Consider the following 13,175-nt stretch of genomic DNA (forward strand, 5'->3'; position numbering starts at 1 on the left):
TAAATTCAAGAAATTAAATACATGTACGGGTTAGGCTTATTTGTAAACTTTTTGACACAGTAATCAAATGATATTTGAACAAAATTTCACCGCATAAGTTTTTTTTCTCCTCCACTATGACAAACAATGAGATTCCTACATGTACATCTCATTGTTGCACCATTTTCATAAGAAATTTATAAACCATATGGTGTACATGTATAGAAATATTGCTCAAACCACTGCACACTTTCTTTTTGTCCATAAAATTGAGTATTTAAAGTTCACTTACCGTCACGTGTTTGTGATCCCTTGACATGCACGTGCATGCATACTTTTATGTACATATAGCAGAATGGATGGAAACTTTATGATTGAAATTTATGTTGTTCACTTTAAATGCATAGCTGGTAATCAGTGAGTAAACATTAATGTACAGGGCTGAAATGAGTGCTCTATATGACCTTCACGTACTCTGCTTCATATAACACCATCAATTAGTGCTGGAGCCTTTAAGCTGTATGAAGCTACGATCATTGTAAACTCTTGCTCCCATGGTACACACCCATCCCCTCTCGATGGTAACATGTTATATCTTTGCACAGTCTGTGCTCCAGCTGGAAACTAACACTGACCTGGGGACAGGGGACCTAGGAATATATGCTTAGACATGTCTAACCAATTTGATTGAATAGTCTGAATTACTTCTCACATCATGTACATGTAGTTCAAGACATGAAAAAATATGGGAGCTGTTTTTTCTTTCCAAAACAAGAAATTGCAACCAAAGGCTCAATAAATTAACACATATGAAGCCAATGGAGCATGAAAGTTGACCCCTGATGGCACACTTCCAGAACCCTGGGATAGGAAAAATACCGAGTAAAGACTTTAGAGTTTGTAATATTTTTTCATTTAGTTTCTTCTTTAAAAAATCCAACTTGGAAAAAGGGCTTTGACAAATATTTGCTGGTATATCAATTTCCAGAAACTGAAAAATTACCAGATCTGAAAGAGAAATATCCTGCCAAAAATTGACCCATCACTTCCAAAAATCTAATATACTGTATATGTACATGAAAAACATTGAAATGTGGAAGTCTTGTATGCAGATGCACATTCACAGTTTGAAATTTTATTGTAGTCTGTGGGTAAAAGCAGAATAAAAAAAAATCAAACAAGACAGACATTGTATTTGTTGGTAGACAAACACTGCCCTGTTTCAGGAACAATTTTTTTTTCATGATTGCATATCTGCAAAGTTTCAACCTGCTGGGACATGTACTTTTAGAGATATACGGCTTTAAAGAATGCAAGTTTAATGTCACGTGACTTGTCATCTGATGACGTCATCAACCCATGAGGTCGAATTTCGTCTATCACACCCCCTTACAGATATCTGCAAAGTTTCAACCGGCTGGGACATGCACTTCGAGAGACTTAAATGATGCATACTTAATGTCATGTGACTCATCAACTGATGACAACATCATCCCATGAGGTCAATTTTCTATCACACAACTAAATGTTGAACACTGAAAGACGTCTTGTTAAAGTTATGTTAAAGAATGTTAAAGTGTCCTTACTATTTATAATAGAAAAGAGAAAAAATGCATTAGGGCATTTCACTATTGTATATTATATAAATACCTGTAAAGTTTTTTATGCTCTAGATACTTAAGGCCACGGTTGATTTTATATGGATTTTTATAAATTTAACGGAATATTTAAATATTCAAAATTTAATAACGAAGCACTTGATGACGTCATCATGAAGTAATATTTCAGTATTTTCTTCGTTTTTATAGTCAGTGCTTGCTGTAACTTTGACGACGATCAACGATTACTAAAGTACCAAAATAGTGCCTCGAAAATGTCTACAAAGTGAATGGGCTGAACTAAATATTGAAAAATCAATAATACATGTAAATCATTTGATGATGTCATCATGACGTCACTCTTTGGCATACATCTATGCAATCAATAATGACTATGCCTATGCCAACTTTGAATGCTGTGTGACAAATATTAATGGCAAAAGTGCGGCACAGAAAAAACGTGTGCAAAGTCTATGGCTTTTGGCCCAAAAAGAAGAAGAGCCCCCCAAAAATCCTGACAAACAGAAAGGCTTTTTCGCAAAATTGCGAAAAAGCCAAAAAAAAATTTTAAAAAAAATTAAGAAAAACAATAGCTGTTTCGGCCGGGAGAGCGAAACAGCTGAATAGTTTATACACTTTGATAATTCATAAGGTACATATAATAAACATAAGGCAATATTCTACTTCTATGAAAGATTGTAATATTTCATCTAACCTTTGCTGACAACTGCGTGATGTTAACTCAACGCAATCTGGAACCCATCAACTGCAGGTAGGTAAATCTTTGCAAGGTTATACAATCTCGTTTGCAAGAAAGCATAGGGAGTGAAAACAAACGTGCAAGAACAAAAAGACCTAGGTATGATATTGCCGGTCGTGAAAGGAAACTTGTTTTTTACCCATCTGCAGGTGACTTTTCCAAAATATTTCTTGAGGAAGACAAAGGTAAAATTCCAATATGAGTGTTTCATGGGGTGGTTTCAGTAAGGAAGTATTTTTTTAACAATTATCAAACATGATAGGACGGCCCAATGTAAAATCCTCATAGGCAGACCATGCAAGGGTTCGGGAAGCTCGCTGCGTGACCTTTTACTTTCAGGCTCTAGAGCAAGAGTGAAAAAATGAATTTAATTTATGTTTTGCATCTTATTCTGACACCACTGTGTGATCAGTACTAAGGGACAAGCAATACACATGTACATGTATGTGTTCTTCTCGGGTGGGATTTCAACCTTTATTGTACATGTGCATGTACAATCAAAGACTCGTAGATGGGTTTGTCCACACTAACAGACACATTTCTGTGACATTCAATACAAATTTTGAACTGTAACATTATTTTTTGCTTATATACATGTATATCTTCACTGTTTCTGATTGTTGCCAAAGAAAGGTAGTGATAAATTGAGCAGTATTTAAGAAATTACAGAAGTTTATTCTTGAAGATATAACGTTTGTTACATAGCCAGACACTTTGTTTCTTAAACGTGAAAGTTAAATTCAAAACACAATTGAAAATTACTTGCAATGTACTCAATACATGTACTCTTTTTAGTTTACTAGAAACTTTCATTATCTCATAAAACTATTCCAGTGTAAAAAACACTGAAATTTATTTCAAGAAAAATATGTGACGTTTGTTACATGGACAGACACTTTTCTGGTGTTTGAATTAGAGCGTGAAAACAGAATTGCTCACAAAATAAACTTGTTTTTTTTTTCAGTTTTCAAAATCATTTTTGTTAAAAAGACTATTAAACTTCAACTAAATTGAACACAATGCAGGTTTTTCTCAATGAGTCTCGTTTGCCACATGGACAGATATAGTGTTTGACACATATCATAACCTAGGGACAGTCTTCTCACTTTCATTTCAGCAAATGAATCAACTTTTTCTGATGAGTTATTCGTTATTTTTAGTGAATTTGGTTTTGTAATAAATGTACATGAACTCATAAGATACGTCTTCTAAGACTTTTACATTTAGAGGGAAAAAATGGTTAAGACAAACATTACAAAATACACGTAGTGGACAGACATTTGCATTTCCTAAAATCAAATCTCACTTTGTCATGAGATAGAAAAAACAACCACAAATATGATAAAACTATTATTGTACTTCTTTTTTCAGGAAGATATATGATTTTGTTCAGGTAATCAGTTCAAGCAATAGCAAAATCAGCCTGTTTCATGTTTGTCACTCTTGTGGAAAGACACTGTGAGGTGCGTTATTCCTTGATTAGCTCTCCTTGTATTCCGGTTGAAGATTTCTTAAAAGAAATAAAAATCCACAGATTTTGACACATTTCTCAATTGTTATACCTGTAGCACCCATATTTTAACTGATGAATTGCTTTTCTCTATAAGAGTGGCATTTTAGATAACCTGAAAAACATGAGCTGACACAGTTATGTGCATATCCGACTGGAACCCCTAATAAGCCAGACATTTTCATCAAGATTCTGATTATTTTAGCAAAGAACTGCCAAATCCTATTAAACTGTGGACATTGCATCTCCACAATTATACATATATTGTTAAAGTTCATTTCTTGACTCTCAACAGTGTTAAAGAAAGAAATAATTTTGGTTATGTACAAATGTGTCTGTTAGTGTGGACAGACCCAGATCTTAACCACAAAAACAAAGCACTCGGTGACAAGAGGTTACGTATGTACATGTACATGCACAATGTAGTTATAGAATCCTTTAAAATCAAAACTCTTTTGAATCGAACAGTAACTAAAAATCATATTTGACAAAAACTATTGCATTTCTTCAACGGCATGTACCGGTATCTCATAACAACATAGCATGGGTCACATAATGTTCTAGAGGTCATGCCAACACAATCCCCTCAGCAAGCGGTCGAGTCTGAGGCAGCAAACTAAGGGAGCAGGCCCATTTTGGGGCAGTTCATCGTTAGGTTCAGCAGAACAACACAAGCACGCACTCAGGTAAGGGATAAGGTAGGATACAGGAGGCACCCTACACAAGCAGAGGCTGACTTGTCTAGGTTGACTAACAACACCTTACCAGGCACTCCAATGATGTACGTGACCTCCAATGATTCTTGGCACTATTTAGTCATTTTGTAGAGGGATGCAATTTCAAAGTGGCTACTTATCCTGGCAATGAAATTTCCTTCAATTTAGGGGTACTCTGCTTTAGGTGAGAATTTCTTTAAAATTCATTGTTCGACCCACTAAAAATTGAAAAGAAAATGAAAGAGGACATACATGTACATGTCGAACATCATTTTTCTGTGCAGCCTGTACACCTGTGAGAGTTGTATTTTTGAAATATTTGAGAAGTATGGGAATTTATCATTGTGTACAGGAATTCATTTGCTGTGATGCACCTGAGATCCCTTCAGAATGGCCTCCGTGTAAGCTGAGAAATGGTGTGCCATCTTCTGGGATTACTAGACCCAGAGGGCCCGTCAAGCAAAGAAGGCAATGGCAGTTACAGAGGACATACATGTACAATGGAAGAGGCCCCCCTAAAAGTTATAAACGTCCATGCCCTTGAACCAAACCCTCGTTATGTAAAGCTTCAAAAGAAAAAAGATTTTAAAAAAAGTTTTAAATAATTCAAAAATAAATGAGAATAAAACCAAAAAAAAATAAAATTAAAAATTTTGGCACTAACAGGCTTTCGTAGGTCTTAACGTCATGCATGGCACACCTCCTCACAACAGAATTTTTAGTCAACAATGCAATGTGTTTGTGCATTCAGAAATTGCAATGTCACTGTATCTTCATTCAACGGCTGTTGCTTGTCGTTCTTACCGATTGAGCATAATGAGGAGTGTTGTGATTGGTCTGTGTGTGACCCCATCAGGAGATGGTCACTGGTCATGCTGGTGGCCCAGTCTAGTCATGGCACCGAGTTTTGGGAATGGGCTAGGCCTACAGCCAAGTTCCATATAATCTGTGCATCAATTGAAGCCTAGCCGCAGGCAACAACCATTTGGCCGCAGTCTAATGACGCCAAAATTGCCGTCACAGCTTCTGTTTTTTCTGGGTATGACATGTATAAGGGTGACGTGGACATGTATGTAAGCATGGAGCTTTCCTACCTCCATGTTGTAAGCCACCCTGCAGAGACGTTTGGGGCAATACAAACAGTATTTTTATGGGGACACACCCACCAAAGACCCCACGCACCAGGTTCGCCCAAGCCCCGCGGCGTGAGAACGAACATCGTACTGCACTGTCGTACTGTACTGACTCGGAGAGGTAGCTCCATGCACTGACTAGTCATAACACGCACATGTACATGTACACTGTATGTACACTGTGCTCATGTACAGTACATGTACACTGTACATGTACTGTACATCATCATACATGTACACTGCAGATACGTTGCTAGGCCTAATCCGCTACGAAGTTAATCTTAATTACATTCAATATAAGCCAACCTACTTCCCCGTGTCTCATCATGATTTTCACCGGTTGATTCCATGATGTGTGTGTGTGCTTGTCCAGGGGTTAGGTTATTTTCGGGCAAAGTTAGGCCAAAACAAAAAAAAAATAGTCGGTCTCTGGTCAACGCGCGTCGATTTTGAACATGCACACGTCAATTTTGTTTCCTCTTTTTTCTCAGGGTGCATTCCACCGTATGGATGTATTTCTGCGCGCGAGCTCATTAATATTTTGTGATTCCACGCGGTTTTTACAATAAGACAGGCCATGATCAGGAGGCATCATAAAAATATTTCTATAAATCTCGAATTTATGACTGACAGTCTCCAGTTCAGGGTATTTCTTTCACAAAAGCCCGAAATTGCGGACCTATTTTGGATAGAGGCTGGCGGTTACATTCAGAAATAAGCGCCTAGTTTTATTGCTATTTTGGGGCATCTTCCTTCAAAGGCGGATAAAACAAATTTCGCGGCTAACCCCCATGAAACTGAAACGAAAAGTGATCTTCTGGTAATAATCTTGAATTTCCAGTGAAAAAAACAGAGGCCAACCTCTTCACGAGAAACAACAGGCGGTGCTATTTCGGTCCGATTTTGCACTGCTTTCTATGGGCGCGTATTTGGTGTAGCGAGTGCAACCCTCAAAATTTTCAAAACAGCGCCCTCCATTTCCACACCGCCTGAATGTGCGCGAGTACATGTACACTGATTCCCAGCCACAAGTCCGTAAGTCGGAAGGGCAATTTGTGCAGAGAACCAGACTAATTAGTGGGTAGATCGCACCCGGTGATAGATTCGATATGACCATACTGCTTATGGACCATGAATAGGTCACAAAATTGCAGCCAGCTGATCAAAAACGGCATGACGTGCGACGTGCTACTACTAGTCTTTGCCTCGTGTCCGTTGCGATTGCCAGTCTTAAAAGCCAACCCCAGCCCCCTTAAAAATTTTAAAAACAGCATCGCCGCATCAATTCTGGAACTTTGGTCTGACCAGTGACCGATTTTTTTTGGGGGGGGGGGCCTTACTCTCCTATTGTATCCTGACTAGCGTTCCGGCAAGGCGCGGCGCGGTAGTCTAACGTCTTGAGGTGCATGCACATGTACTGTATATTCTTACATGTACTAGCCTAAACTTTAGACGAGGTAATATGCAGTCATTTTATTTCCCACTAAGCCTTTCGTCAAGGCCTTTGTGGCTGTATGTGTAACTGCAAAGCGACTGGACAGGAGACCAGGCGAGTGGCGCAGCCACGACGGACCTTTTCCAACTTGATTTTGAGGTTTTTTGGTGAAATATTCATAAGCTTTCTTGTATACATTATTCATAAATTTCATGTAAATAGTTGAATTGAGCAGATGAGTCTCTAAAACAAATGCATCAACTCCAAAGCTTACGCAATGTTTCCATCTGGTTTTTCATGAGGGCAATAAGCGGTGAGATGACAACTATGATGCTTGTTGGTGGGGGGACGGTGCTGATGTTGGAGTAACACTAGCAAATAGCAGTTCATCAAGACCGAATGGTCAAAGCAAAACGGCAGTGCTTGAAATATGGAGCTCTTACCACATCCCGTGGGTAAAGACGAAAACGTCACGCCCGCGCACAGATTCTTCACTAACGATGCAATGGTTTAAACTTGGCAAGGTGAAATTTTCCAGCAGCATATTCTAAAGAACTGTCCAAATACTGCTCAGACAACTGACCTGCACTCACGGCCGCCGACACCGTTGACAGGGTAGCAAAAATCGAAAACATAAAGAAAAACATGAGAAATTCTGGAGAAGTTGGAAAAAGCCTCGTGGCTGCGCCGCTCGTATATGTGGTCTCCGGTCCAGCCGCTTTGCAGTTACACATAAACACAGCCGCGAAGGCCTTGGCAAAAGGCTATTTCCCATTCAGCTTTCAATCTGGTTCGTAAGTGTGACGTCACTTCAGTATAAACCACACCCATGCACTGCACATAGAGTTAACGCACACATTTAGCGATCGTCCAATGGCAGCCTGCAAATATGCGCATCCGTCTATGTGACGAAGTCAGATATGAACCGGATCCTAACCATAGAGGGTTGCTCGTACCGTACCCACAGCCTTTAGTTTGGTTAATAATAAGAATAATATTTATTAAATATTTACTAAACATACAAGACAATCCCAAGACACAGCGGGCCGCCCAGGGCTCGTATTCACAAAACAAGTTTAAGTCACAAAAATTTAAGCACCACACTGAAATACACGGCTTAGACAACTTTCGGAATTAAAGTGGTATTCACGAAACATTTGCACTAAGTGCTCCACTTATTTTCTTAACTTAAATCTAAGTGTGGTCAGACGTGTCTTAAGTTAAGTAAGTGGGGCTCTAAGGTGTCATGACGGCTTTTATTCATGCTGCTCGTTTCAGACAAATTAATGAAAGAGCACTACAAAGGGAGAGAGTTTTTCGTGTTAGAGCAAACCCTTTGGATGACTTTACTGATGGTAAACTGCTCACAAGGTATGGATTCGATAGAAACGGAATATCATTCATAACGGATCTTATTGGGGATGAAATTACCTCCGGTGACTGAGCGAAGCTACGCAATCCCGCCAGAGTTAAAGGTCCTAACAGCGCTCCAAGTTTATGCTGTGGAACATTTCAGAGAACTGTCAGAGATACCGTAAATATTTCACAAAGTTCGGTCTCTAGAATGTGTTTGAAGTTTCAACAAGTCTCGCTAGAAGGGTTAGGCAGTTCATCAAATGCCCTACGGCTGGTATTATTCCAGACATTCAACGGGGATTCTTCAGAATTGCATCATTTCCTGGCATGATTGGGCAATCGATGGCACACACATCAGAATTATTGCTCCATCTTAGCAGGAAGAGCAGTTTGTATATCGCAAAAACTACCACTCAATAAACGTCCAAGTTGTAGTCGATGACAAATGCAACTCTACGGCAGTTAATGCAAAGTGGCCTGGCATGTGCTCATGATTCCCGAGTGCTCAGGGTTTGAAAATTGACATGAAGGAGAAATGTACCTGATGGGTGATACCCTTTCTTGGCGCGAATGCTTGCTCCTTCATTTTGCTATTCACGTTCTGCAATTTCTTTTGACTTTCGCCGACATCCCGTCGGACAGAAGGAAACTATGCATTCAGCACATCGGTAATTTCTCGCCAGACATCATGTTTGACAGGTGCTGTTATTTTCGCTGAAAATTTGGGCCGCAGCACTTTTTGCCGTTTTTCCATTCAGCAAGAATGGTAAACTTTTCATTCTCAGAAAAATTAAACTTTCTTGACTGTCACCATCTTTGGTGGCCACTGTTATAATTATTAAACTGGGTTGGAGATAATCAATTATCAATGATATAATTTTCACAATCCAAGTGTTGCGATCAGCTTCAGTCTCCTGAAGACGGACAGAGTACACTGTTCGAAACGTTGAGTTATTCCCCGGTTCTTCTCAGAACCACACATACTCAAAGAAGAGATAAATACATGGTGTTACCGCAATCTTTACTATAGATCAACTTCATCTAGTTGAATCCGCGCGTGCGTCATTGCAACAGCGATTTCAAATTGTCGTTTATTTAATGGGATTTCAATGCGTCTTGCGTCTAAACGCCTCCGAGGGAGAGGATCGCGTATCAAACGCGATCCTGATTTATTTTTGGTTGTAGTTTGTAGATGCAAAGGCTTAAAACGATGAGCCAAAACGGGAAAATCAGCTTTGTAACCTGTCTGCATTCGTCCGGAATCTTAATTGATTGATTGACAATGGAAACTAAGCAACCATTGTTGATCATTGGTTAATGCGCACGAATAACACGTCAGCTTTATGAAACATTTACTTATGAGACTACTTATGTTACTTATGTAACTGAAAATCAAATCTTAACGTCATCATATTTGATAAAAACTATTAAACTGATTGCATTTCTCCAACTACATGCACTGGTATCTCATAACAGAACATACAGCCTGGGGCACATAATACTTTAGGTCATGCCGACACAACCCCGGCGGTACCCCCAGATGGTCGTCTTCGACTGACGTCAGCAAGCGGTCAAGTCTGTGAAGAAAGTAGACCGATTGGGGGCAGTACCTTCAGGTTCAGCAGAACAACACAAGCACGCACTCAGTAAGGGACAGGGTTGGATACAGGAGGCACCCTGCACAAGCAGAGACTGACTTGTCCAGGTTGACGGTCAGTTTTATTCACTGACAACACACCTTTTTAGCCGCTTTGCAGAGGGATGCATTTTCACGATGCCTAGTATACTTTTCCGGGCTATGAAATTTCCTTCATTTTATGAGTGCTCTGCTTTGGGGGAGAATTTCTAAAAAAAAAGAAATCGTCGGTCAACCCACTCAAAATAGAAAGGAAAATGAAAGAGGACATGTCAAACATCGTTTTTCTGTGCAGCCTGAACACCTGTGAGGGTTGTATTTTTTAAATATTTGTGTGAAGTGTGGGAATTTATCACTTCTGTCTATGGAAATTTATTTCCAGTGGTTCTCAGTGAGATCCCTTCAGAATGGCTTTCGTGTAAGCCAAGAAACGGTGCGCCATGTTCTGGGATTACTAGACACAGAGGGTGTCGAGCAAAGAAGACGACGGCGGTTACAGAGAAGGACATACAACGGAAGAGCCGCCCCCCTCTAAAAAAGGTTACAAACGGCAATCCCCTCACACCAAGCCTTTGTTTCATAAAGTTTCCAAAGAAAAATAAAGACAGAAAGAAATAGATTAGAAAAAATAAAATAAAAAAGTTAAAAAATATTTAAAATAAATTTAAAAGAGAAAAAAATCTGTAAAAACTTTGGAAAAATGTTGGCTCTAGTGGGCTCTCCTAGGTCTAAACGTCATGCATGGCACAACTCACAAAATGGAGCACTCAGAAGTTGCAATGTCACTGTGCCTTCATTCAGACCCAACGGCTGTTGCTTGTCGTTCTTACCGATCGAGCATAATAAGGAGCTTTGTGATTGGTCTGCGTGTTCCCATCAAGAAACAGCCAATTGCCATATCAACCAGTGGCTGACCAGTCCACATGATCTACATCCACTCGTGGCTACGAGTTACACATAAGGAAAAGGCTACTGCCAAGTTAAGGATCTGTGTGCTTTTATACTCCAATAAAGCAGACACATGTAGCCTGCATCATAAGTACACTGTACAGTGTTGATGACCTGACCAAGTTGTTCGGGTGACTGTACTACTGTGGGTTGTGATGTTATTGTCCAGTTCTGCGGATAAGTAATTATTGAGTCCTAACTTTAAGTAGCAGTGCAACAGTCCAATATACTGTGTGAGGAGGGTCGTTCCATTCTTTCGTGGTCCACGGGAAAAAGCAGAAGTCATAAGTGTGGGTCCTAAGTTAGTGTTCGTTGATATGAGAGCAAGTGCACGTTTTTGAGACGACGTACAGGATTGCTGAGGTGATCTTGCCACTATATGTCGACCAGAGAATGACTGATTTTGTACATCATATAAATAAGACGCGTGACAGTGCGTCTTGTTTTAAGGCTAGTCCATTTTAACCCTTCAAGCATGGTGGTAACACTCGATTCTCTGGCATAATCATTCGTGCATATTCTTCCAGCAGATTTGTGGATCATCAGTGGTTCTAAATGGTTGTTGCCTGGGGCTTCAATCATTGAAGCCGCAGGCAACAGTTTGGCCTCGGTTAGTCTTCACAATTCCGGTGTGCACTTTATATGACTACGTCAAAATTGGCGTAGCTTCTTCCCGTTTTATGAAGGGTATAAGCATAAGCGACGTAGACATGTAGGCCACCCTGCAGAGACGTTTTGGCCGAATTCAGCAGGTTTTTTTTTGGGGGGGACACACCCGCCAAAGAACCCACGTTGTACCGGGTTGCCCCAGCGCGAACCTTGTACCGTGGAGAAATAAAACATTTCTCCATGCTTGTACTAATTCTCGGTCACGGTACTGGTAGTCATGCATGCACATGTACACTGCTCATAAACTGTACAATGCACAGTACATGTACACAATGTACATGCACATACACGTACATGAACTTTGCTTGGCCTAATCCCTTGCGGAGTTAATCTTAAATAAATTTAATAAGCCAACTTACTTTCCCGTGTCTCATCATGATGTTCACCACTTGATTCCATGATGCATGTGCATATACTTTTCCAGGGGTTAGGGTCTCGATTTTTTTCGGGCTAAGTTACTGTCCTGTTGTGTCGTGACAAACGTTCCGAAGCGTTGTGGGCGCGGCAGTCTCGATATCATGCATAGCCTGAACTTTAGACGACGCTAGCAACCTTGTCCCCAGCAGACACTTTATTTCCCACTGTTCCGCCGAGGAACGTATAGTTAAAACAGGTTGTTGAGCGCACCTCTCACTGACTTCCGCGTCCAACTGTTCTTATTAGCGCGCGTCGAATCGAACCTTTTTTTTCCTTTTCTCTACGCTGTTTTGCCCCTTCTCGCATTTTGCCGTTTTGCCCCACCCCCGGGAAAGGGTTTGCGTGTGATGTGCGCACAACGGTCTGTAAGCCTATTCCATTCATTAAAAAGGGATGTTCATAAGGAACTCTTTCATTTAAAGTTACAATCTCCAGCGTTTCCATTGTCTTCAAGGATTATTAAAGAACTTGTTCTGTTTTCAGCACGTACACCAGTCTTTTGTTTCCAGGGGATTCTAGAAAAGGATTCCCATTTCGGCTTCGGTCAAGCTATAGATCCTACGAATGAAGGAGAACATGTCGAACATCGTTTTTCTGTGCAGCCTGAACATCTGTGAGGGTTGTATTTTTTAAATATTTGTGTGAAGTGTGGGAATTTATCACTTCTGTCTATGGAAATTTATTTCCGGTGGTTCACCCCTGAGATCCCTTCAGAATGGCTTTCGTGTAAGCCAAGAAACGGTGCGCCATGTTCTGGGATTACTAGACACAGAGGGTGTCAAGCAAAGAAGGCGACGGCGTATACTGAGAAGGACATACAACGGAAGAGCCGCCCCCCTCAAAAAAAGGTTACAAACGGCAATCCCCTCACACCAAGCCTTCGTTTCGTAAAGTTTCCAAAGAAAAAATAAATAAAGAAAGAAATGGATTAGAAAAAATTAAAAAGTAAAAAAAATATTTGAAATAGATTTAAAAGAGAATTTTTTTTTTTAAAAATTGGAAAAATGTTGGCTCTAGT

At 40.0% G+C, this 13,175-nt stretch overlaps 1 protein-coding gene across 2 annotated transcripts in view; it reads right to left on the minus strand.

The window, feature by feature from the left end:
* Window positions 1-12,279, minus strand: part of LOC110975728 (uncharacterized) — a 58,008-nt gene extending 45,729 nt beyond the window's left edge. Inside the window, exon 1 of one of the 2 annotated variants that reach the window (XM_022228458.2) lies at window positions 12,100-12,279. In XM_022228458.2, the coding sequence (XP_022084150.2) occupies window positions 12,100-12,139 (40 nt within the window). In that variant the 5' untranslated portion in view covers window positions 12,140-12,279. Of the gene's footprint in view, window positions 1-6,006; window positions 6,167-12,099 lie in introns of those variants that run through there. The other variant, XM_022228459.2, reaches the window with a different exon arrangement.
* Between the last annotated feature and the right edge of the window lie 896 nt (window positions 12,280-13,175).

The sequence above is a fragment of the Acanthaster planci genome, linkage group LG14 (genome assembly GCF_054643075.1).
Source record: "Acanthaster planci isolate LZ-2023a linkage group LG14, COTS_SCS, whole genome shotgun sequence".
In the NCBI taxonomy this organism is placed as follows: Eukaryota; Metazoa; Echinodermata; class Asteroidea; order Valvatida; family Acanthasteridae; genus Acanthaster; species Acanthaster planci.